The sequence below is a fragment of the Mustela nivalis genome (genome assembly GCF_964662115.1).
Source record: "Mustela nivalis genome assembly, chromosome: 8".
NCBI classification, from domain to species: Eukaryota; Metazoa; Chordata; class Mammalia; order Carnivora; family Mustelidae; genus Mustela; species Mustela nivalis.
This window is the reverse complement of record NC_139027.1, coordinates 133545707-133572151: the sequence shown is the minus strand read 5'-3', so window position 1 is coordinate 133572151 and position 26445 is coordinate 133545707. Positions and strand designations below refer to the sequence as shown.

The 26445-nt window shown below is 46.2% G+C and overlaps 1 protein-coding gene and 2 long non-coding RNA genes across 3 annotated transcripts; 1 reads left to right on the top strand and 2 right to left on the bottom strand.

Annotated features, from left to right (window-relative positions):
- Positions 1 to 259: 259 nt before the first annotated feature.
- Positions 260 to 823, bottom strand: LOC309871672. The gene is made up of 2 exons (XR_014315428.1): positions 724 to 823; positions 260 to 536 (listed from the first exon to the last, which is right to left on the bottom strand). It is a non-coding gene; the product is annotated as an uncharacterized lncRNA (long non-coding RNA).
- Positions 824 to 1024: 201 nt separating this feature from the next.
- LOC309871077 lies at positions 1025 to 5808 on the top strand. The gene is made up of 3 exons (XR_014315012.1): positions 1025 to 1169; positions 1376 to 2437; positions 5573 to 5808. It is a non-coding gene; the product is annotated as an uncharacterized lncRNA (long non-coding RNA).
- Positions 5809 to 8975: 3167 nt separating this feature from the next.
- On the bottom strand, positions 8976 to 25437 carry PARD6B (par-6 family cell polarity regulator beta). Its single transcript, XM_082744910.1, has 3 exons — positions 24849 to 25437; positions 20261 to 20483; positions 8976 to 12148 (listed from the first exon to the last, which is right to left on the bottom strand). Exons 1-3 carry the CDS (start codon positions 24912 to 24914, stop codon positions 11325 to 11327), a joined length of 1113 nt encoding a protein of 370 aa, XP_082601036.1. The 5' UTR covers positions 24915 to 25437; the 3' UTR covers positions 8976 to 11324.
- Between the last annotated feature and the right edge of the window lie 1008 nt (positions 25438 to 26445).

Genomic DNA, 26445 nt, shown 5'->3' with positions numbered 1-26445 from the left:
TATATTGATGTACATATGTACCAAAAAACTCAAGGGTGGTTATCTCTGAGAAGTGATTTTGGGAGGAGGTGACTTTTTTCTTTTATATATGCGTTTTTTTTTTTTCTAGAATTTCTCCCGAAATCTTCAATCACTTCAGTGGACTCTCGGCTTGCTTAGACAGTCTGCGTTTCATAAGCAAAGTTACACACGCAAATGCACGTTTCCTCTTCCTGGGTACAAGAACCTCTGAGCCCAGAGATGAATATATACAAAAAACTTCGCTTACAGTTTTTACTTTTGTTTCCGGTTGATGGGAAGAGCATCTAGGAACAAGTCCTTCAACAAGAAAAATGCAAAAACAATTAGCCTTAGGAAGAAAGGAGTAAAAATAAGCGGAATGTCTATTTGCCAAGGAGACAGTGGTTCGATGTTCTGAGAAGCCCTAATTGAGAGCCAACCACCAGGATGGAAATGTGCATCCACTCAGGAATAAATTATGCATGGCCGCTGTTAAATATTTCATCCGTCCTTCACCATTATTTGTCTTCACGTGGCTAAAAGAGGAAAGACATCATAAGCACTACGGGGCCGGTCATCTATCCTCTCCTAGAGCGGCCACTAACATTCAAACACAAACCCTCCTGGAGAGGAAAAGCTCTGACCATGATTAAAATAAGAGATGACTCAGCAGGTCCGGTTGGAACTTCACGTCTTGATTAAGGGATGTCAAGGTGACCTCACCTTCCGCACGGTCTTCCTTCCAGATTCTGTGTGTTTTGCTTGGGTTAGCACGCTGTTCGAGAGAGGGGCATTTGCGAGTTCTTGGCGGCGCCCAGCGAAGGGCTTTTGTGTTTCTCTGTATCCATGCAGCGAGTGGAAAAAGCCAAGGAGGGTATTTGAGGAGTTGTCAGGAGCCGATGGAACCCGTGCAGGCCTTGGTCCCTTGGCCAGCTGCCCTAGCTGCCCTGCCTTCTCTGCTGGCTCTGTCCCTCGCCCGTTGGTTCCCTCCCTCTCCCCTGGCCCCGTCTGCTTGGCTGCTGGAGGCACAGGCCCTGTGAACCCCTGCCAAGACACCCTGGGCCTGCCCGGCTCACTGGAAAAGCCTTCTGCTGTCGCAACTAAATGGCCAAGGTCTTAGGGCTGCCTTCTGCGGGGGACAGAAAATTTATGACGATGGCCATTTGGGGGTGAGGTTTATTTGGAATCCTTTCTCAAGCCTTGCCTGGCATTTTGTGGATGTGTGTGCTAGAAATTTATTTTTACCTTCCGACAGACCAGAGGGTGTGTGTGTGTGCATGTGTGCATGTGTGCGTGTGTGTGCATGTGTGCGTGTGTGTGTACATGCTTCTACCCGATTTAAAATCAACGAGTCAAAAGCTGTCTGTGTTTTTAGGTCAAGAAGGCTTTTGCACATTTTTCTGCTTTACCACGCGGGAATTCAAACAAGTGGAGTCTGCACTTCTGTGCGTGCATTCTGCAATCCTTGAGGCTGGTTGCTCCTCAAGCGTGACTGACTCGAGGTTCTTTCTGCCTCCAGGGGATTGTGGGGCCGGTATCTGGCCCACGGTCCAGACGCCCCACGGTCCAGCGTGGCTGTTCCCGATCCTCGCTGGCATTACTGGAAGTCCCGCATTCTCAAGCCCTCTCCAGGCTCGCTGGACCCACACTCTGCAGGCATTTCCCGAGTTAATGATTGAGTTTCTGAGTCACTCGGCATACAGAGTTTTGCCTGAGTCACCGCGGGCTCATACCTGAGACAGCTCCTGAAGGCCTCTGGGAATGTTGGAGAAAACCTGATTTGCAACTCACTAGCTCCCATAATCGGAGGCTAGCCTGGCTGGCAGCGCCAGAGGCCCCGGGAACAGGACCCCGATGTTGTCTCAGAACAGCACCGTGTTTCTTTGGAGCATAAACTGCTCTTCGTCAGAAGCAATGGGTGGGGGCACCTGGGTGGCTCCGTGGGTTAAAGCCTCTGCCTTAGGCTCAGGTCATGATCTCAGGGTCCTGAGATCGAGCCCCACATCGGGCTCTCTGCTTGGTGGGGAGCCTGCCTCTCCCCCTCTCTCCCGCCTCTGTGCCTACTTGTGATCTCTGTCTGTCAAATAAATAAATAAAGTCTTAAAAAAAAAAAAAGAAGAAACAATGGGTGAATGCCATCTTCTTGGGGTTCGTGCGCTGCTGGAGATGGCGCGGACGAGGAATGCCGCACAGATAGAAATCAGGGGGTGGCACCACGAGTCAAATTCCAGCCTTTCTCGTCCTTTCTTTCAGCACATCATCCAGCCCAGAAATGCAGCCTGGGGTTTTCAGAGGCTTTTTCTCCGCACACCTGGAAGCATCTGCGGGGGCTGTTAACCACAGTCGATCACACCGCAGTTCCGAAACGGCGGACTGGCCTACCCTCGAGGCGGGGTCCGCTGCAGAGGGGGCCGGAGCCTGAAGCTTCTTTTGCCAAGTGAGCGAGCAGTACAATGTATACGAGGGAGGCTTTTTGTCATTTTATGAATTTTAGAAGAAACGGGAGCCATGCCCATGAAGGCAGCGCTGAGCAGCACCGGAGAGGGACAGAGGGACTGCGCCGCATTTCAGAGCTCCCCGGACTTTAACGTGCCCAGGAATCACCTGGGGGGATCGGGCTGAGAGCACAAGGCCGGGCCCCACCAGCGGAGCTTCTAGTCGGTAGAACTGAGGGGGGCCCGACACCTGCGTTTCTAACGGGGGTCCGGGGGGCTGCGCCTTGGGTCCCTCGCTCAGTCCCTCTGGGCCTCGGCCAGCTCCCTGAGAAATGGACAGAAAGGCTAACGTTGGCCGAGCGCTTCTTACCCCTCAGGTACTGTTCCAAATCCTTGGGACACATTACCTCGTTCCCTCCTCACAGTGACCTTCGAGGGAGGGGGGACACTGCGCAGGGAACAGAGTCGCTGGTGGGTCGGTGGTGGCTGATGCTCTGAGACAGGGCTGGCCAACAGGCAGCTCGTGTCATGGCAGTTTTAAAAATCAGACCGTCTCACGGGAAATTCTGGGTTTCTGGCATCTTCTGCAAAGTTCAAAGAGCGGGCAACACGGAGGCCGCACATACCATGTGGCAATTACCGAGTGTTACACACATGCACACACACAGACGTGTAAAAGTGGACTCTGGTTTACAAGAACCACCGGCCCTGCCCCACCCTGGCCCCCTGGGTATCTGAATTTACCCATTTCTCTAAGACCAAGATTCTCTTATTTCTATATTTCAAAAGTAACCAACTTTGACCTTTCTGCCATTTCAGATTGAAGTTTCTATTGGATTTATGCATTCTTTATATATTAGATTTAGATCAGAGTTAAATCAAATCAAATCAAACAGCAGTACCTGAAAACACAAGTCTGGATGCTGTCATTATTAGATTTAAACTTGTCCTTCAAATTCACAACACTGCCGTTGGACCCCAAATAGAATTTCCCCGGTACTGTTCCCTTTGATAAAGGACTGCTCTGCCCCTTTTACCTTTGCAGAGTACTTCATGCCTTTGACCCTCTCTGTTATAAAACCTGAATGCCCACATACTTTTTTTTAAAGATTTTTTTTTTTTTTAACTTACTTGAGAGAAAGAGAGTGATAAAGAGAGCATGAGCAGGGGGGCAGCGGGGAGAGGAAGAAGCAGGCTCCCCGCTGAGCCGGGAGCCCCATGCGGGACTCGATCCCAGGACTCCAGCCAGGATCATGACCTGAGCAGAAAGCAGGTGCTTCATGGACTGAACCACCCAGGCGCCCCTGCCCAAATACTTTATCAACAAAGCTGCCGGGGTGATCGCTATGCTCACTTCCTGGGGCCTTTCCTCTTTCTCGTGGGGGCAGCACCCTGATTCCTTCCCCGAGGGACCAGCCCCGCCTCCCCAGGCCAGATTCCGGCGGGTGACCCAGCCAGGGCTGGTGAAAGCTGGCTCTGAGGCTTCGGGTCTGATCAGCAGGGAGGACAGGCTCCCTCCCGGGTGAGCGGCTCCTATGATGGAAAATACACCGGAGATGCCACCACAAGTGGGTCACTTGCCTGGGAAAAGAGCAGAGGAAAGCAAAGCAAGAAATGCAGAGAGAGTCTGGCCGGTGCTGTAAAATCCAGTACCCACGAGCTCCGTGGGGCTCCATATAAATCCCGTGAATGTAAAAATACAGCTTCTCGGCTGCACGGGCTGCTTCTCAAATATACAGCAGCCACGTGTGGGCCAGCGATGACTGTTTGGTATGAGGAAATATGGGACATTCCCATCACTGCAGAGTTCTAATGGACAGCACCGGGAGATGGGATCTGTGCCCCAGTTCCAGCCCTGCTTTTTCAGCTATGCAGCCAATAAAGCTTCGGATTTCCACAGCTGGAGCTGGGTTTATTCAGAGCCCACAGAATCCAAAGACCTCCGACTAGCACTCGCCAGACATGACCGTGTACATGCTTTGGGTTTCACTGGGGCCTTTTCGCTCCCTGGAGACAGCGCTGGGGAATGCCCTCCTCGGGTCCAGAGCGTGGTCAGGCAGACGACCCTCGGGAACACTCCTCCTGGCTCACCGTTCCCATCATGTCTTCAATTAGAAGACGAGCAAAGATACAGAACAGGCGGATGGTGGACACAGAGGTCTTTTCTAAGCACCATACATGTCTGTTAGCCTAAGAATAATTAGAATTGTGGACGACTTAGAACGAAAGCAGTCTCCCCCATTAGCAAGCGTTACAGGGCGCCTGGTGGGCTTAGTTGGAAGAGCACGTGCCTCGGTCTCGGGGTCCCGAGTTTGAGCCCCGTGTTGGGTGCAGAGATTACTAAAAAAAAGAAAAAAAAATCAACTTAAAAAAAAAAACCGTGTGGGACACCTGGGTGGCTCAGTCGGTTTAGCGTCTGCCTTCGGCCCAGATCATGATCTCAGGATCATCCCGGCTCAGCGGGGAGCTTGCTTCTCCCTCTGCCCCTCACCGCCTTGTGTTCTCTCCTGCTTGCTCTGCTCTCTCCAGTAAAAAATCTTTTTTTAAAAAAATGTGTTTTGGTGGCTTATTTAAGGGTCGGACTCTTGGTTTTGGCTCAGGTCATGATCTCCGGGTTGTGGGATCGAGCCCCGTATCAGGGTCAGTGCTCAGCATGAAACACTGCTTCTCCCTCTCCCTCTGCTCTCCTCCCCCACCCCCTCTTGCTTTCGAGCTAATAAATAGAAACTTAAAAAAAAAATTTTTTTTTTTTAAAGAATGTATTTATTTGACAGAGATCACAAGTAGGCAAAGAGGCAGGCAGAGAGAGAGAGAGGAGGAAGCAGGCTCCCTGCTGAGCAGAGAGCCTGATGCGGGGCTCCATCCCAGGACCCTGGGATCATGACCTGAGCTGAAGGCAGAGGCTTTAACCCACTGAGCCACCCAGGCATCTCCCCCCCAAAAAAATTTTTAGGTGCTTTTACATCAGCACCGTTGAAACAAACCAACATGCTGTGCCTCCTGACATGGCACAAGGAAGATGTGACGTCATATCCGCGGTATTCTGGTCCGAAACGTGTAACTTGAATCTAATTATGAGGAAACAGACAAACCCAAATTGAGAGACAGTCTGCAAAAAGTTTGTCTTTACTTTTCAGAAGTTTCACTGCGATGAAAGACAAAGAAAAGCTGAGGAAGTGTTTTGGATGAAAGAGAGCAGAGATGTGCCGTCTAAGTGCGATGCCTGCTTCTGGACGGACCCTGATCCGGGGACCTTCCCTGTAAGGGACATTTGGGGGACAACTGGTGAGATTCTCGTATGGTTTGTGTATTAGATATTTTTGTATCACTGTTATGTGTTCTGAATTCGATAAATGAACTTTGGTTGTATAAAGGAATGTGTAAGAGTATCTGTGTTCTTGGGAAATGTGCGCTGGTCTTTAGAGGGCTAAGGGGCTGTGTTCTCTGCAACCAGTTCTCCAGTGTTTCAGGAGAGACTGCAGAGAGATAAACCACATGTGGGTATTATCTGGGTGAGGGGTGTCAGCCAGACTTCCATGCAGCTCTTTGCTATGTCTGAAGTGATTTCCAAATATAAAAGCATGCAGGCAATAGTGCTTCCCCATCCCCCTTAAGAAAAAAATATATATATACTAGTATGTTCTATGGCAAATCTTTCAAGTGGAAAGCAAAGTGCTTCACAAGTGTTTTTCAAATAGCGCATCCTGACTTTGTTTTGGGATGTCCCAATAAACATTTTAAAGAATGGAATAAAAAAATCAGAGCATTTGCACTTAATAAAGTTTCACTTTGTGACACCTGCAATTTTATACATATACGTGTGTGTGTGTGTGTGTGTGTGTGTGTATGTATGCACACATTCATACACTGTGTACTGAATCGCAAGGACCAATACATTTCTTACTGTGGGTGGGTTTAAAAAAAAAGTTTGAAAGCTGTTCTACTAGAGTATCTTCAATAGGGTGACTCACATTCTAATTTATGGGAGACACCAGTTCATGCCTAGCAACCTGTCCTGTCCATAGAATTAATAACAAACTCAGTCACTCGGAAGTGTCCTGATTTGGATTATAAATTATAGTCACTCTTATTTTAAATGCTTACTCTTACTTTAAATGCATGAACTCCTTCTTATAACAAAGTACAGTATACATAAGTATGCTTAATGGCCAAAAAAGAACTTTAGCCTTTTTTTAAATAGGAAGAATAAATTCACATATTATTTGTATAATTGAAAAAAAATTCAAAATTACCTTTGCTAATATCATATTAAGTAACTTTGTTATCCATCCCTTGGGATTATAATGAACTAGCTAACTATAATAAACTAGAAAAGTTATTTCATGTTACACGAAGAACATTGGTTTTGGAATAAATACCATTTCCGAGAGGTCTCTTTAAAATGGGAAAACGAGGGGCCCCTGGGTGGCTCAGTCCTTAAGCGTGTGCCTTCGGCTCAGGTCATGATCCCGGGGTCCTGGGGTCAAGCCCTGCATTGGGCTCCCTGCTCAGTGGGGAGTCTGCTTCTCCCTCTGCCCGTCCCCCTGCTTGTACTCACTCTTTCTCAAATAAAATCTTTTTAAAAATGGGAAAACTAAATACAGATTGTAAATAAAATACGAACTCTAGGGGCACCTGGGTGGCTCAGTGGGTTAAAGCCTCTGTCTTAGGCTCAGGTCATGATCTCAGGGTCCTGGGATCGAGCCCCACATCGGGCTCTCTGCTCAGTGGGGAGCCTGCTTCCTTCTCTCTCTCTGCCTATTTGTGATCTCTGTCTGTCCAATAAATAAAATCTTATAAAAAAAATGAACTCCACTGAATTTTAATATTCACTTGTAAAATACACAAATTTTATAAAGTAAGATTTGGGAAAAGGTTCTTTTTAAAATAGTACCTAAATCATACATGGTTTTTAGAGAACTAAAAAACACATACTGAGGACTTTGAAATGATTAAATCCAGCGAAGTAATTTCCTTTATATTTACCTTCTAGTAGAGACACCCACCCAACGACACACAGAAGGCACTGAAGTCCGTGCTTTTTCCTGCAGGGAAGGGCCGTCACTAAGCGATATGCTGTCATACAGTCAACACTTTCAGTGTCTTCTAAGACACGCCGAAACCTCTGTGTAGGAGCTCGGCTGCCAAATCATTGACATACACTCTCTCAAAGCTTCATCACCCACAACCAAACTTTCATCAATCCAGAAGACGGGAAGATCAAAGTGCACCCAGTTGTGGCTGTTTGTCCAAGCACCTTAAGGCTACGCAATCAGAACGGAGGGGCTCATTTTGCCTTGCAAACTTCTGTTTTTTCCTCAAAATCAAACTTAACTCTTTGCCCAGAACTGAAGACTTGGAAGCAGTAGGGATTTAAGATTCAAACGACACTGGGGTCGTATTTTGGAAGGGGGTGGGGGGAGGGATGTTTTAATTCCACACCATTGTTTCACGGATCCTGAAACCCAGAGATAAGTATCCGGTCCTGAATGCAACATGGTCTGTACCAATCAGTGATGTGAAGAGTTCTACATCGATGACGTTGAATTTCAACTCTTAAGGATTTCCGATCTGATTTTTTTTTTTTTTTTAAAGATTTTATTTATTTATTTGACAGAGAGAGATTACAAGTAGGCAGAGAGGCAGGCAGAGATAGAGAGGAGGAAGCAGGCTCCCTGCTGAGCAGAGAGCCCGATGCGGGACTCGATCCCAGGACCCTGAGATCATGACCTGAGCCGAAGGCAGCGGCTTAACCCACTGAGCCACCCAGGTGCCCCCGATCTGATTTTTTTTTTAAGATTGTATTTATTTATTTGACAGATCACAAGTAGGCAGAGAGGCAGGCAGACAGAGAGAGAGGAGGAAGCAGGCTCCCCGTCGAGCAGAGCCCGATGCCAATCCCAGGATCCTGGGATCAGGGCCTGAGCCGAAAGCAGAGGCTTTAACTCACTGAGCTACCCAGGCGCCCCCCAATCTGTTTTTAAATTGCGGGAAGGCATCAGAAGGATTATCCTCCACTCTGGTGGACAGAGTTAGAGCAGAGATCAGCTAAGCCAATGACAGTGATGAATTTGGGATTAGAAATAGTTCAGTAGGGGGGTCCGATCTAGCTCAATGCTCTTCCGTCATCCAGGATAACCTCAACCTGACCTGTCCGGGCAGTACCACCCAGGGTGGTGCTAAACAGCAAGGCTAAGTGAATTTGAATCTCAGAAGATACACTGTCCCATTACAAACTACTTTTGTCTTGTTGCAAATCATCTTACTGCAAATGGTACCTCTCCGCAGGAGTGTCACTGTCACACGTAACCTCTCACACGACCAGTGTAACTATGTTTTAAATACTACCTCCCTGTCTGTAATCATAAGCTCATACACAGCCACAGTCGCTGTACCTACAACTAAGTTAAAAGTTGAGGAAGCCAGGACATTGTTGTAACTTATATTTGTAACTTAATTTTCTTCCCACTCATTTGCTATCATATTGGTGCTTGCTAAGTATTTGCTGGGTCATTTTTCATATATTTGCAAACAAGAAAGTAGCCTTTATACAAGTCTATCTTTATTTGTAAAAAATAATATACAACTAAAGCTAAATTGATTTTTAAAATCAAAGTTCATTTAGTGATAATGTACATTTTATAATAAAATTGTAGTAAAATACTGACATTTGAGAGTTTAAACAAAGTATCATTCATGTAAAAATCATGTTGTTGCATGTAAAATTTAATTAGAAAATTCATAGTTCACAAAAGTACGTATATTTTGTTGATAGCTCATGAGAACATTATCATAAATTTACTCAAGATACAGAACAAAATTCACAGTTAGGCTTGACATTTCGTACTATAAAATTTTACACTGAATCCACTGATCCTTCTGTTAATAAGGTACACTTGGAATAATCGATTCAGACTACCAATTTTATTGTATAACCAAGAGCTATTGGTTTTACAATACGTCTAGTAATCAATTATTTCACCAATAATTTAAATGAGAAATCTAGTTTTAACAGCACTGACATATACTCTTAGCAAGATAATTAAAATAAAAAGCACTAGCAGCTTTGATTTCCATTTTCATGAATACATACAAGACAAATCTGTACTTAATAGTTAAAATCTGTACAAAAAGTCAAGCCCTGAAGTATTTTTCCTCCAAGAGAAAAGTTCAGATGTTAAAACTCTGTTAAAAAATAAAAGAGAGAGAGAGAGAGGTAGTGTGTGAAAGGATTTTTTACTTAAAATGTTGAACCCCTGCACCACTTATAGTATAAATGAAATTTAACCTACATGTTAACATTTTACTGTTCTAGAGTCAAATTTCTATACCTCACAGAAGGTTAAAGCTGGAATGCCATTAGCAAACGGTGGTAGAGAAGTGGAAGAAACTGGGTGAATTCAACAAAAAAGTACATTGCATTACATAACGTTGTGCAGTTAATAGTTCCGCGATAATCTGTTTAGTGGTAACGTGAGCAAAATACACTAAGTATTCTGAGTCAAGTGACCTGCCTTCAGTCCAAGACTTCTTCATATATCTTTACCCTAGACAGAAAATATCCTTCAAAACGGAGTCACTGAATTCTTCATTGCTTCCCCAGCACGCAGCTGTTACGGAGGGACCCATTCTAGCCCTACTGTAAAATGAATGAATAACTAACTCTGAGAGAAGGAGCCGTAAGCCACAGGGGACTTAAGCGCTGCCCGCAGTCCTGGGTTTCTCCATACAGGCCTACTGCGGGGCCCGTGCGTGCTGGACAGGGAAGTCAGGCGAGGGATGGAAGTCAGCAGCCTCGCCCTTCACTTGTTCTAAGTGGATGCCCTGGAAAGTAATCAATAGCCTCATAAAATCACTAGCAATACACTCTACCGGTCCAAGGTGAATAGAATAGTCTTATCTTTTCTCATAAAGTACAGGTAGTGTTCCTAGAAATCCCATTAGGGAAAAAAACCCAAATCATCTCATGTAAAAAAGTGCACAAGTGTGTCGTGTGTATAAAAATCTCTTAATTTGGGTGCATTTTTAAATCCAAAATGATTCCTACTACTCAAATACATAGCAGAGTATTAAAAGCACACCCACGAAACACGCACCAACAGCAAATGGAATGATTCCAATGAGACGGGGGTGCGGGTGAGGAGGAGACGAAGGGAGTCTCAGGTGTGACCAGCTGACGGCGCTGCCTTTTCAACGTTAAGTTATACGCACAAGGAGTGAGTCTGTGAATGTGAAAACTATGGGATGAACAAGCTTGGAACTTGAACAACAGTTACAGTTTCTTAATTCAGGAACACGGTGTCAATGCTTTATGATGTAGGAAGCGACTCCCAAAAACAGGTGATTGGTTTGATTTCTTAAATATTAGGGGGGAAAAAAAGCATCTGAAAAAATTACTTGTAACAACGAACAACAGAGGAACAACATTAAAAAATCAAGATAAAATATAGGGAACATAGGAGCTGAGGTCCCCAAGGTACCAAAGGACAGAATCAGACTTCTTCACATTAGAATCTTAAAAAAATATAGTTAAAGGAAAAGCTAACTGGGCTCTGCACAGCAGGTTAAAAAATATGCAACCACTTCGAACGGAAATGATCTGGTCCTCTCAGTTCTGAGAATGTGCTCTAACATCCAGTTCTCTAGAGACAAAATAACAAAAGCATGAAATTTCATTAGCAAAGGCCCCTTTCAGACTTAAACTCACCTCTGACAACTGAAGTTTATATTAACGATGATCAAACTACTATTATAACAACATTTCAAGCTTGCAATATTAATTTTCTCATGCCTACTCCAGGTCACTGGTTCAGAGGTATATATGCTTTGAACAGCCAAATCTACAAGTCCCTGCGGCATCCTCACTCCAAAGACATTCGGACAAAGGCTTCATAGAGTTATGATCGTTCCGTCTTCTTCTAAGAGTTTTTGATCCGGAGCATGTGTTTCTGTATTTGTGCCACTTGCTACAGGTGCTAAGCTCACTTCGTTAGAAGGAATAAAGCCGTTCTGTCCAGACTCAAAATTCAGTTCTATCTGCGTTAATGATTCGAGGCTCTCCGTATTAGGAACAGCTTTAGGAATCTGCTGCGGCATTCCATTATCTTCGATAACAATGTCATCTTCATCACTGTCTTCGTCCTCTGGCTCAAAGCTTGGTTCTACCTGCTGGACACAGCCCAGGAGGCTGTTATCTGTGGACTGGCCGGAGCTGCCGGAAGTCCTACTGTTCCGAACCACATTATTCCTCTGGTTTGCTGGTCTCACCGTTATAATGAGGTTGCGGCTGTTGGCGATCATCATGTCTGTTACTTGGTCAAGACTCTTCCCTGAAACTTCTATGCCATTAACTTCTAAAACTTCATCATTAACAGCTAGTAGTCCTGTGCTTTGAGCCAGGCCTCCTGGGACAAGTCTGGATATAAAGATCCCTGGGACCTTCTCTAGGCCATGTGGCGTGACCCTGACACTGGAGCCGTCGCGGATGTAGAACCCTAAGGGTTTTTCAGTGCCGTATTTGTAAAGACGAACCCTACGGTGTGTTTCTGGGAGAATGTCCACGTCTATAATAGAAGACACAGGTCTGAAGTCTTGGGGCATACTAATGACTATGTGTGGCTTTTTTCTATGGTTGTCAGGACGCAATACATTGGTTAAAACATTCTTCTTCTTTATTAGTGTGTCTGTACCAAAGGCACTGTAGTCTGCTTCTTCTGTTTAAAAAAATAAAATAAAATAATTACAGAGATGATGTAAAAACACCCAGTTTACCCACAGTTGAATCCATACAGAGAGATAACTCACATGTATTTGGTACATAAACAATTTACTTTTTTTTTTTTTTTTGACAGATCACAAGTAGGCAGAGAGACAGGCAGAGAGAGAGAGGAGGAAGCAGGCTCCCTGCCGAGCAGAGAGCCTGATGCGGGGCTCAATCCCAGGACCCTGGGATCATGACCTGAGCCTAAGGCAGAGGTTTTAACCCACTGAGCCACCCAGGCGCCCCAGTACATAAACAATTAAAATATTAGCTTATTCTAATCAGATCAAAAGGCAGCGCAGTAGTAAGACCTGCTGTGCCAGAAAGAAACCACTAGGTGGCCCTCTCAAGCACACATCATAAAATCCCAAATGTTTAATCTGATAAAGCTCAAGGACTACTTACAACAGTAAGAGGCGAAAATCAAATTCTTGTTAAGTTTACACACACATTTTAAACAGCATTTCAAGTGAGTTACTTAAAACATATTTTTCCTTCATTTGTTTAAGAAACTCCAGGTTGGGGGCGCCTGGGCGGCTCAGCGGGTTAAGCCTCTGCCTTTGGCTCAGGTCATGATCCCAGGGTCCTGAGATAGAGCCCCGCATCAGGCTCTCTGCTCAGCGGGGAGCCTGTTTCCTCCTCTCTCTCTGCCTGCCTCTCTGCCTACTTGTGATCTCTGTCTGTGTCAAATAAATAAATAAAATCTTAAAAATAAATAAGTAAAGAAAGAAAGAAAGAAAGGAACACTTTTGATTCCCAAGGTAAATCAAGGGAACAAACTTGTATTACATGCAGTGGGGCAGATGATGTAATTCAATGAAACAGACAATATGCATGAAATGATCATGTAAATTAGATGAATGTATATCTAGAATTTAGGAATTTTAGTCTCCTGCAAATAAATGTTCTCCCTCAGTTTTCTGGGGGAGATCTTATCTTCAATTTCTCCACTTTTGAAAGAGGCTGAAGTCTAAGATTGAACTTTTCTTCACTGTGTGAAAAAGAAGTGTGGAGGCCCCTTTCTTGGCGGTTGTGCCACAGTCTTTCTTCCACTACAGGAATTTGTGTGGCCAAATCCCATTTGCCATGGAGCCTTGTTTTTTAAGTAAAAATGTTCTCGTTTTTAAATGCTGACACCTAATTAAAATAACAACAAAACAAACACCAGTTTGAGTCAAACAACATGCATGGATGGCGTTCCTGCTTCCCACCCAGAGGATCTAGCCTCTCTAATGTAAAACTAAGGGAAAACAGGACACCTAAAACCAGATCTGCCTTCTGAAATCAAACTGCTGAAGGAAAATACCTACAAACAGAACACCTCATCAGAGAATGACAGGTTAAAAAAAAAGAAAAAAGAAAAAAGAAATGAAATTAACGGGGCGCCTGGGTGGCTCAGTGGTTTGGGCTGCTGCCTTCGCCTCGGGTCATGATCTCAGGGTCCTGGGATAGAGCCCTGCATCGGGCTCCCTGCTCCGCAGGAAGCCTGCTTCCCTCTCTCTCTCTCTCTGCCTACTTGTGATCTCTGTCTGTCAAATGAATAAATAAAATCTTAAAAAAAAAAAAAAAAGAAATGAAATTAACATCAGGCAGAAAACTTGAAATCATGTTTCAAAAATAACAAAGGAGGAGAAACTAAAAATTCAGAATCTTCAAGGATAAAAATATATATCCGAAGAACAAAGGAGACAAAATCCCCCTCCCGCAAAGAACTAGCTCAAAATCCTAGTCTCAGCAACTCTGGATAATAGTACTATCACCACACTGTGACTGTACAGGCTCAGTTTATATTCTGTCCCTTGACTCTCACTCTATTGATAAATATTATCATCTTTACTACATAAACCAGGAAATGAAGAGTACAAAGTAATGATTAAGAGTACAAAATACAAAGACTGGACCTTTATTTTCTTACTAGGCCAATACTTTACACATTCACAGAATAAGTATTAAGTGTCAGGTGTGTGTGTGTCTGAGTATGGAGAACTTTTTTCCCTCAGGCTGCTTCAATTCTCCAAGAGCTAGTTGCAGAGAAATGTACAAGACTCGGGGTACCTTAATTTTTGGCATTTCCCCCACTCTGGGGATAATTCTGTCTTTATTTATAAAGTATGTATACCCTGTTCTCACAGAAACAAATTTGTTTATAATTTGGCTTTGGAAATTAACTCACTGATATGAGAATCGTTTTGCAACATTTGACAGAAAGCCTCTCAACTATGGTCTCCTACTGAGTATGTCTTCTCAGAAGTATATATTTTCATTTTAAAAGAATCAATTAAGAAAACCCACATAAGATTTATAAGGAAATTTCCAGACCATACACACAGAGAGTAAAACTAAGTTGCCTACATGGGAAACCTGACCAAAAAAAAAAAAAGAAAAAAGAAAACAACCCCAAATCTGCATAATTTGGCTTCGCATCCAGACTGTTTGAATGCTCTCTGCTAAATTCTCAAAAGCAATATGCCCCAGCACAAAGGCACCTTTGTTCTCCCATCTAGCTAATCAGTTTCCAGCCACTGGGAAAAGAAATACTTTGGCAGAAAGCCAGGGTGCAGAGTGTTAGTTTAAAGTGTAAAGGTGACTGTCCACAGGGGACCGGGAATTCACTTTCTACCTGAGTCTGTGTGTCAAAGCACTGAACTCAGAATAAGATGAAAAGTTCGCAAACCTGGTTCCCAGCAACCTCTGCCGCCACAAAAACCCAGGCTTATGCAACAATACAAGAGCGAGGCTCCCCCAGCAATCCCTCCCTCATCCCAAGCCTGTCCCTAGGCCACTATCTCGGCTGACGGCAATCAGCAAGGATCCACTCGGAATGCCTCTGAGGAGCCAAACTGCTTGTCTCAATTCCTTCCGAGCCGAAAGCTCCTGCCCTCCGCTCACGGGAGCAGCCTCGCACGCACTCCCTCTGGAACGGTCACTCTTCAGACCGTTAATTCCGAAAAACCTGGTTATCTCATTCCTTAACTCACAGGGAGTCGCAAGTCACAGATTCAGAGCAGGAGGTGAGGGTCCACCAGTAGTGAGTGGCAGGCACAGATCCACAAAGGAAAAGCCTACAGTGTTAGAGCCCATCTGGAGAAAACCGACCAAAAATGAAAAACCAAACCCTCATATAACCCTCTTCATCATCCCCGTACAGTAGTGAAACAGTCACAGTTCATGGTAGGGTCATCAAGGAAGTTCAAGATTAGGACCCATTTAAAATTCTGTGAGAAGACAGGGAAGAATGAAGTAATTTTTGAAATCATCCTGTTCCGGGGCTGACCACCTTCTGCCCCGAAGAGCCGGACGGTGAGCGCTCCGGGTTCGCGGGTCACCCAGTCGCTGCCGCAGGAGCCAATGGGCCAGACATAAAGAACGCGAATGGCTGCGTTCCAAGAAAACCGCCAGCAAGCCGTGTTTGCAAACCCCTGTTCTAATCCAAAATGGTTAAAAAGAACTAAATCTGGCAACTTTAAAAGGATTAAACATCACCTAAAGCAATACTCAAAGCATGCAAATCCCTAATATAAGGAATCCTAATCACCAAACATTCCAGAAGCGCCCGCAACCTGGCCAGGCCTCGAGTCCGGGCTGCAGATTCAGTGAACCAGAGAGGAGTGGGGGGCTTGCTCTCGTGGAGCTTACAGTCTGCAGGAGGAGAGGGCCATTACCACCTGCAATCTCATTATTTCAAAGGGGCCAGGAGCCTCGGTGTAGACAGACTGCGCCGCGGGCGCCCAGCCTGTGTGCAGGGTGCAGCGAGGCTTCTCCAGGGGAAGTGAGGTTTGTGCTGAGACTGGAAAAGCAGCCAGCAGCTAATCAGGTAGGGCAGGGAGGAATGCTGCCGAAGCAGAAGCAGGGTCCAGCAAATGCGGGGAGCAGGATGGGGGAGGGGCAGAACCCCCCCCCAGGGAGGGAGGGGAGGGAGGAGGAGGAGCCAAGGGCCCCTTCCGAAACCAGGCCTAGGGATGATGGACTTCAGCCTAAGGGCACTGGGAAGAAAACAAAGGTTTGGGTTTTTCTGTTAAACTCACCCTGACTTTAAGTGGGAGAGTGACCCTGAGGGAGCCGACAGGCTTTACTGCCATCATTCTGAATAGTGCCTGGCCTCTAGCAGAGGCAGTGCTGATGGGGAAACAAATCTGAAAAATAATTAGAACTGCTGTTACAGGCTTGGTGACTGGCTGAACGACAGGAGTGCGTCACAGGTGACACCCAGGTTTCTGTCCTGAGCAACTGGTGTCCTACGCTGTTCTTCAAAACTCAACTGACAATTATGATGCATCTCTCTTGGAGCATTTTGAAATCACGGCCGGATTCACTGAGAAGTAATCAAGTGCACCTACAAACTAACGTCCGCTGCACAGCCCTAGGGATTGAGGGGCCTGGGCCACCAGGCAGTGTCTCAAGTGTGACAATGCGTAAAGCAAGCAAGGCTCTTCTAGGGTTTCCAACAAACTCTTTCCAACAAATGTACCTTCTGGTGTCATCCAGAAGCAGAAGGTAACACAGCAAGAAGCTGTGGTGTGGATGTTCGGATCAGATCCGGTAGGGAGTCCGTGCGCATCCAAGGATTCCAGACTTGGCCGCCCCTCCCTGACTGGCTGGGAAACCTCTAAACTCCAAAAGGGGACCGGGGCTGGCAAAGTATCTGGGTGGGAATCCCTCCTGCGAACCTGACTTTTCAGATAGCAGGGATTTTGTTTTCTTTGATTTCTGCTTCCATGATAATAGTCCTAGAGTACTGGGGCTTTTCTTCTAGCAATAAATTACTGTAAGACATAAAACCTTTCAAGATACGCAACATACAATCTTGGAGTTCATACTATATAGTTTATGCATTCGACTGTGAACTTTCACTTCGAAGAAACTTCTGGTAGGGGTATCAGATTTTAAAAGACCACGTGATTTTAAAATTCAAAATGGTTTAAAATTTTTTTTTAATCACTTGGTACCATGTAAGTGTAATTGCTGCCCTATTGGTTCCTAAACTGGCATCAACAGGCCAAGAAAACAAAGTGTACTGTAATTAAGCAGTAAAATGTTACTATACTTAACGTCACGCTTTGTATTAATTTCCTGAATTTACTGTTCAGTGAAGTTTGCCTAAAATCAGCTTCTGCTCAACATCTGTTGAGCTTTACAAGAAAAAAGTATCACTGTGAATCACAAGGCACCGCGTAAGTCTTGTTAAGACAGACAATAAACAAGATAACTCACGCATACAGAAGGTAACTCCAGGTCTGATAAAGGTGGGAGGGTCAAGGGGCTTCGGTGCTCCAACAAGATCCCCCACCCCCCTCCGAGGAAGTGATTTGAAGTTATTTTCGAGTGATAAGATCTGAAGGGTGGGGGAGGGGGTTAGTGAGGAGAGAAGCAAGAGCAGAAGCACAGGGACAGCAACACCATTTCCACGTCTGAGAGCTTCATGCCTGGTGGGCCTGGTTGAGCAGGACCGCAGGGCGGAGTGGGGGCGGGAATGGAGAAGGATGAGGCTGGGGAAGCCCCGAGCAGGAAGGATTTCACTCTGGATGCAATGGGGGGCGGGGGAGGGGGGCGTGAAACAGGAACGACTTGACCAGCTTACTTTTATGCTTTCCTTAAGTCACGTTTGTATTACATTTATATGTTTATATTTTAACGGATTTTAGGGCACCTGGGTGGCTCAGTGGGTTAAACATCTGTCTTCTGCTCAGGTCATGATGCCAGAGCCCTGGGACTGAGTGAGCCCTGAGTGGGGGGCTCCTGCTCAACGGGGAGCCTGCTTCTCCCCCTCCCCCGCCGTCTCACGGCCATGTGCTCTCTCTTACCAACTCTCTCCATCTCTCATAAATAAATACAATCTTAAAAAAGAAATCAAGATTGTATTTATTTATTTGACAGAAAAAGAGAACACGAGCAGGGAGAGCAGCAGAGTGAGAGGGAGAAGCAGACTCCCCGCTGAGCAGGGAGCCCCGACGTGGGGCTGATCCCAGGACCCTGAGATCATGACCTGAGCCTAAGCGCCCCATGTTCTTATTTTTAAAAACAAACGTTCTGTTGAATGCACCGCCTACTTCTAAATAAAACTTTTCTTTTTTTAAAGACAGGGGAAGGGGTAGGGGCAGAGGGAGAGAGAATCCTAAGCAGACTCACCGTGCCCTGTGGGAGAGCTGACCCAGGGCTCAGGGCTTGAGCTCACAACCGTGAGGTCATGACCTGAACAAAAACCAAGAACGGGAAGCTTCACTAACTGCGCCACCCAGGCGCCCCTTTTTAAATCGAATTCTACAAGCTGCTCACTATACTGGACATTGATTTCTAGGACATAGAAAACTTCTGTTCACATATAAACATGTTCAAAAGCAAAGAGCAGAACATAACCACCCTTAACAGATGTTGAGGACTGATCCCACAACCACTACGTGTTGCAGCACCAGTAATAAAAAACATGCAGTGGCATGATCCAACTCTGACCATCTAACAGAAAGGATAATCCAACAAAATTTTGTTGGATGGCAGTGGTTAAAAATAACCACTCCACGCCTGCATACCCCTTCCAAATACAACAAAGTATTTTAATGAAAATTACTACTGTTACCAAGAAAGGCCTACTCATCGATAATTGATATTATTCTGCTTAAAATGACAAGTTCCATGTGAATGCTTGTCTTCTCTCCCCTACTGATGTTCTTTTGTCTCCAACAGTCCGTGCAGCTTTCCAAGGGTCTATCCCTGGTCTTCATCCCTACAAGGCCTGAGGTCTCCTCCGGAGAATTTCTCAAGTATCACTTCTCCACAGACTTTCAATTTTCTCTGACTGGGCCTCCAGATTTCAATCCAAAGTTCCTGTCTACCATTTCCAATTTCCTACGTGGCATGGTTAAAACTCACCAGCCAAATATCCTAAAACCAAACCCATTTTCTTTCCAAGTTAATCTCCCTCTTCCAAATTCTGGTTGTTTATGACACTGTTCTAGCCGTCAGACTCGAACCCAGAAAGCTGTTCTCTGCTGGACTCCTCTTCAACTTCCCGCCATCCCGGGGGGAGCACAGCGACTCTCAAATATCAGATATGCCCTCTTCAACGCTGCCACTTTCGTCGCCTGCCTCCTCCACTGGGGCGGCTTCCCAGCTGTCCCTTCACCGCCGGCTCCTGGCCCTCTCCTCTAAGACCCTGCTCACTTAAACTCATCCCCAACCGCCAAATTAATCTTCCTAGATTAATACTCTAACTACACCACACGACTGTTACGTGTCTATGAAATCCATCTCAGAGGTCTTTGGGAAAATCAATTTGTGCGTTTCTATGTATTCTGTAAACAGTCAAGTGTTATGAACATGTCACCCTTGGGAGGTTTATTTTGTTGGTGGACTTTAGTTCCTCCAAACCCAGAAAAGCAAAGCTATATAATCAGTGGAATTTCAAAGCCCTAGGAGTGGTCTAACGTTTATCAACTGGGAAATAAAGTTTCACCTTCAAGGGTAATTTCTAACCATTCTCTCAAACTGTTTTCTGGGTTGGTTTATAAACACTGTAAGGCTTTCATTATCCCACCATACTAAGCTTGCTGCTGTCATGCTGGCTTTCTAAACCTCTTCATTTACCAAAACCAAAGAAATAAAAATGGCACACATCATGCCTAGGCGCAGCCAGGCAGACACACAGACTCGCGGGAGGCCAGAGTTTTTTTTTTTTTTTTTTTAAAAAAAAGTTCTACAACTCAAAATTCTTGTCATATAGGATGGTTATTTCAAATGTTCTTTTGCAAGACTAATATCAGTGTTTAAATTCCTCCATAATAATGACTTGCTATCTAAGTTTCCAGATAATTAACTTTATTTCTGTGAAGAGCATTCTAAATAAGTAACTTTCCTTCAGGTAGTTATTAAGTAGTAAATACAGCACTTGAAAGTTGGTGGCCACCAAAAAAGAGCATCTTTCTCTGATTCCCAAGTCCCAGTCTTTACACCGCATCTTTCTGAATGGACACAGTTCTATTCAACAAAGTGAGAATTCAATGCATAATCCTACCCGTGAGGAAAATAAACTACTTTTATTTCTAAAACAGTGTCTCTACACAGTGGTACTTACCCTTTTTTTGTATAAAAATCCTAAGCAGTGGATTGGCCGTTGAAACAGCTTTGTGGTAATTGTCATCATTATTTATAGGTAACAAGTCTCCGTGGATGTCTGCATAGCCTACTAAAACGTCAACATTGGGTATCTTATGAACGTGTTGCAGTAATCCATAAAACTCCTCAAATTTTCCAGGTTTGGATCTTTCCAGTGAAAACCGACGAAATTCAGCTCCAAACTATAAATACAATGAACATCTTAATTAAAAACAAACAAAAGTAACAGGACCCAATCTGAAAATGCACTCCATAGGAACATTAACAGTAGCAGTGTTTCTCTTAATGACAAAGAGTGTTGGAGTGACACAGTCTATTGTCACAAATCTCATTATTTGGAGATAAAATAGCATAAGACAGACAGGAACGTGCCTTCTCACTGCTACATCTCCGAGGGGCATTCCCATCAAGGATGAGGCTCCACTCAATCCCTGGGGTTCCCAGGCCTCCCCGGGGACTGTCCCGCAAGAGTGACTCCGCTCAAACCCTGTCTGGAGCTCAGATCTTGACAGCAGTCCTCTCCCCGCCCAGGCCATGGGGTAAGAAAGATGTGCCCAAGTCTTTATTTTGGCAATTAGCAAAAAGCACCGAATTATGATTTCAGAGGAAGTGGAAAGAACTAATAGCAACACATAAAGAAGGGACTTTGAGCTTCTTGGCAGGAAGACACAATACAAATGGGAGGTCTATCCTACAAGGAATAGGTCTAGAGATAAGGAGCATCTTCCCTATAATCATGCTGGAAAAAAGCTTTATTAATACATAAAATATACATCCTACAACCATCCTATTAATGCAAGGAGTGTGGATATGCTTGGCCCACTGCCTGGGCCCTACAGATGGAGGGCTCAGGCCTGCCACAGGAGCTCACCCATGAGTGGTAAAGACGACAAAGACATCCGAGAGGTATTAAGGAACCACAAAACCACCTCTATCATGCCCCGTTCTGATTCCTCTAGAATCATACCTTTGCTCTCCAAACGCCAGATTATTAAAGGGGTTGGTATTCAGCACTCAGGACTGGTTTCATCTGGTCCCCGATAAACAGGATCTATGACTGACTATGGGCCCAGTGTGCCGTCTCCTCCAGGGGGAAACCCAGGTAAGGTTAATCAGCCTTCCTCAGAAAGCGCCCGGGTCATGTAAGCTCAAGGAACCCTACAAAACTATGATCCCACTCTTAGGGATCACTGTGGAGACCAGATATTAAACACTCAGTTGAGTCCTCCAGCTGATATTTTTTTTTTATTTTAAACAAATGTTTGTCAAATGTATTCGACCACTGAACTCCTTTTTCCTCTAAATATCTACTACTAAGAAATACTAATGTATTCTAATGTAATGTAATACTAACACAGCCTTAAGCATCAGCAGAGACAGTCTCCATCAGAATAATTTGAACAGATTACAAATGTGTCAGTTCCTCTTCCAAAGGATCGATGTGATATCTCAAGTCACTGTATCTGTTACACTGAAGAAGTTCATCTGCTTGCTAATACCCACACCTACTCATCAGTATTAAATTAAGTTTAAAATTCACCCAAACCACCTCCTCTAATGAATCCGAGTTTTCATGACACATTCCTAAAACATAAACACCAACATTGGTCAAGAATATAAGGTGACTCATACCTAAAACTCTTGAAGTTTAGTCACACCTTCACGTTTCAAAGTCAATAAAAACTCGGCAACACCCTTCATATCAGAGCTAGTCTTATGATGTTATCAAAAGTCACAGTTTCTCCTCCTTGGTCTTTATCCTGGTATCACAACCTAAAGCTCCTACTGCCACGGATCTGCACTAGGGTTTATCACTGTCCCAGGTACGTGAATGAGAGTAACATCTAACCCATGAACATTTTAGGGCTCCAACGACTTTGCTCAATAAAGCTTTGGGGTGAAAATCCTTTACTCAACTTGTTTTTCTCTTCCTTAAATGTTATGATAAAAACAATGAAAAACTGTATGGCTTCACAGCTGACGTGCCCTTTTGCAAATGTTAGCAGAAAACAAAACTGAACAAGAGAAACTTACTCTTCTTGCGGAAAAACAACAGGATTAAGAGAATGTATTACTACGTGAAGAAAAATACTAAGACAGAGATAAAATTAAGACCCAGTAACACCTATTCACTGTGTGAAGCATCTGTAATTCTTATGTAGGCCAGTCTAGTTTGTCTTGGCCACCCAGGATGTGGCCTTCTCCCAGCATCTGCTAGGAGAATGGACACCCTTAGCCCGGCATCTGTTGGTACGTTCAAGAAACTGCAAAGTTAATTTCAATACTGCTTGCCCAAGAATAATAATTAGAACATGTACAGCCCAAAGATTGTTCCAAGGTCATTAAAGGATTCCACCTTCATTATCGATTAAGAACTTGCCCCGCTCTGCTCAGGTGATACAGCTGACACTGTTTTCTACGCCGAAGAAAAAGAATCTGAAGTGTGGATCTATCTGCACATCACGGGGTTGCGGTTACAACCTCTTGACCATCAGTTTTGTAAAAAGCTGTGCTATCTCCAAGGCGGCTGACAAAGGGAAATACTGTTTCAAACATCTGTCCAAATACTTTGTAAATGATAAAGATGACAAGTGTTTCATTTAATCAGCTAAAAATAAATGTGTCAACAGCATCTATTTAAAACACAAGGTGTCACAGACCCACTAAAACCAGTACCTAATATTCTGTCTACACACCAAATTCGAGCACAACAGAGGAACCACATTTCATTCAGTGCAGGTTCTCAGAAAGCCTTGATTCTATTTCAGAGACACGGCTCACTACAAGTGCAGCCTGACAGCTCAAATATATAACATGTAGGAAAGACTCACAGGTCAGCCGACAGAAGAGAAGGGGACAGAAAGCCTGAAATTCCTGTCCCAGAGTGCGCCAGCTTTCCCGTCCAGGAGACAAATGACCATTTGATTGTACTTATCAGTGCACCTAGAATCTCTGCCCATTTTTTTCCCTATGATGAAGAATTAAAAATTGCTACCAAGATTAGGACCACAAACTGCATTCGAAGATTATGCAATATCCTAAGTGTTTGTCTTTTCTTAACCTCAACCCCCACAGATGCAAACTAGATTCATGACAGAAATGCCTGAGAAAGTTCAACCAGTGGGCACAGAACCACTCAGGCCAACCGCTCGAGGAAAAACCCTGTATATTTGGAGTCATCTTAACCCCTAGCTCAAGCACGTCTCTTCCATTTGCTCTAGCGGTTCCACTGAGGACACGGGGAAGAGCACATTCTCTCAACTGCTATAATTACATTTCTGTTCTTATTAAACAGGACGGTTTCTGTGAAACTACTGCCCCTCCTGCTCCAGAAGTTACAAATAACATTTAAATGATGTTTAAAATGAATGCAGATCTCAGTTACAGCAACTTACAGAACTTTGCTTATCAACTCGAGATAATAAAGCCATTCCCCCCACAGGCTCCGGGCTGCTCTCTTTCCTCCACTTCACTCAAAACCACTCCCTGATTTGGGATTTGCCCGGTTTCATCATTTCTGAAGTTGATATGCTTGTACTGTTCTCCCATTCTTGCAGGTGTTTTGCTTTTCTCAACTCTTTTTAGTGCTCTCAAAAACAGTTTTATTCTATAGAGTCTAGAAGTTATTCTGTAAAAAGGCTTCCAGGTTTTGTCATAAAAGCAGAGCCCCGCAAAGTCTTAACCTTTCTGACCCCTCCCTTTTGTCAAGAGAATCAAACTAGATCATCTAAACTTCTTCGGCTCTTCAACCCAGGAAATGCTTGCTGAAAATGGGGCTGTGGTTGCCGATCACCTTCAAATTCCAGCTCAAAACCCCCTCTGGAAAGCATTCTCTACCTAATCCCTAAAGACTACCCAGCTCAGGCAGCCTTGCAATTTAGGAATTCAGGGGATGCGGCGGGAATGATCAGCAGACTGGCATACCGTTGGTCAAGAAGGAAAACACTTGATGTGAAAAGGTAGCCCGATGGAATGAGAAGAGCATCCAGCCTCAAACTGTAAAGGGCTACTCAAACGAAAGGTGATAGTGTTAATTTTATAGATTAAACGCATACCAAAGGTAGTGCAGGAAAAATCCCTAGCAGGAAGCAAAGCGAACTTTAAAAGGTCCCTTTAGTGCACTGGGTTCTCCCTTTCACCCCACTCGATGCACCCTTGAACCACAGAAAGGGGTAACACTTTGTGACCACGCGTCTTCCAAATAGCTTTTCCTCCGAGACCAGGAGCTAGAATTTACCCCCAAGCCTTCGTCCCACACTGCGCTCAGACGCCTCCCATCCCTTAACAGGAGTGAGATTCAAGGAGATTAAGTGCTCCATGGGTCTTCCCACCTGGGCCAGGAACAAACACACGGCCCCTCCTTCGCCCCCTTCTCGGCAAGTTTACTACCCACCACCTCCTGCCTCCGCACCCCACTGCCGCACCCCCCGCGTTGCAGACACCGGGCAGCCCCCTCCCCCGGCCGCCCCGGGCAGCCCCCGGCCTCCCCCAGGCCCAGCCCCGGCCCCCATCAGCCGGCCGCTCCGCCCAGCCCCGGCCCCGCGCACCTTGCTCTTCACCTCCATGGTGCCCAGGCAGCCGCTGCCCGCCCCGTGCCGGTGGCTGCGGTTCATGCTGAGGCCGGGCCCCGCGGCGGCCTCCTCCGGCCGGGCCGCCCCTCGGGAGCGCAGGGAGCGAGTGCGCGGCCGGCGGGTTGGGGACGCGGCTGCGGCCCGGGCGACTCCTCACAGGCACCTGCAGAGGGGCGGCCGCGGCTCGGGTCTCCGCGCAGAGCTCCGCTCGGCTGCCTGCTCACGCGGCCGGACCGAGGGTCGGACTGGCTGCGCGGCGGGTGGGGACGCGACTCCCTCCCTCCGGGCCTCGGCGGCGGCCGCGACGGAGGAGGAGGAGGGGGAGGAGGAGGAGGGGGCGGAGCAGAGGCGACAGGCGCCGCAATCTCGCTCTCGGCCGCCTCCCCCGCAAGCCCGCGCGCGCGCACCCGAGGCGGGCGGGAGCGGCGGCGCGTGCGCGCGCTCACCTGCAGCCTCGGCCAAAGCCTCGGCGGCTCGTGCTCCGCCCACACCCAATAGGAACCGCGCACCTGCGCCAGCGTCGCCAACCAATCGAAACACGTTTCGCGAAGCGCGTGGGCGGGCCACCTTCTTGAAAATCCCGCCCACCACTGTGCGATTGGCTCCGCGCTGCGAGGGAGGGGCGGGATCACCTGAAGCCTTGGGCCCCCTCCTCGGATCAAGCAGGAGAGCTGGAAAGCGCATGCGCGGGCTCTGGTGTTTCCGCCTTGGGAAGGCCGGCCGGAAGCGAGAGCGCACCTGGAGAGGAGATGGGCGGGTGCCTTTTGCGCAAGCGCAGGCACGCGCCTGACGTCCTGGTCCCGGCGAGAGCGCGCCGGGCTGGGTTTGGCCGGTTGCCGAAGCGCGTTGGAGCTGTTCGGTTCCCGGCGCCCCCCACCCCACGTCCACTTTTGGGTGCTGCAGCAACGCCTCTCCACCACCCAGTTGGGTCTTTTAGGCGTCCGGCTGCAACCCTGGTTACAAAATAAAACTTTTCTCGCTCTGCAGCAGTTAGTAGGGGAGAACATCAGTGCTCTTCGTTCTCGTCCGTAGAGATTTTTCTGCAACTCGTCGGGTCCCAGGAGGTCGAGGGAGCGCCGGGGTTGGGGAGGGAAAGTGAACTGAGGCCAGGATGGCTCCCCTCAGGTCCGGCTTCCCTCAGGACTTCTAGATGGGCCCGCCCGGGCTTTCTTTTTTCTTTGCTTATTTTGTATTTATTTTATTTTTAAACTAAGGTCTTCCTCTCCCTCCTCCTCCTCCTCCCTCCTCTCTCCATTTCTTGGCTGATTGCAGTTTCCACCAGTGGCAGCGTCTGGATAACGTTCTTTTCTCCGAGGGTAGTGATAGAGCGGTGTCCCCTATAAAGTCTGATAAAAGACTGAACCCTTTGCTCTAAATGCCCCAGAGTCAGGTTTCTCCTTACGGGGACGCTGTTTAGCATTGGCGATGCCGGGAAAGTGGAGAGGAGACCCTCAAGTCCCCCCATCCACGTAGAAGGGCCCCCTTGACCCCTCCTCTGCGCGGACCTGGGCTTGCGCGGTGGGGGCGGTGGGGGGTGGGGGCGGTGTCTGAGATGGCCAGGAGGAATTGGTTA

What these genes read in the sequence shown, in the direction of transcription:
- PARD6B (XM_082744910.1), bottom strand. Translation starts at nt 24,914, where the DNA reads ATGAACCGCAGCCACCGGCACGGGGCGGGCAGCGGCTGCCTGGGCACC. An exon ending in CCATGGAGGTGAAGAGCAAG is followed by an intron (nt 20,484 to 24,848) that starts GTGCGCGGGGCC and finishes TTGTATTTATAG; the next exon opens with TTTGGAGCTGAATTTCGTCG. An exon ending in GATTTTTATACAAAAAAAGG is followed by an intron (nt 12,149 to 20,260) that starts GTAAGTACCACT and finishes TTTTTTAAACAG; the next exon opens with AAGAAGCAGACTACAGTGCC.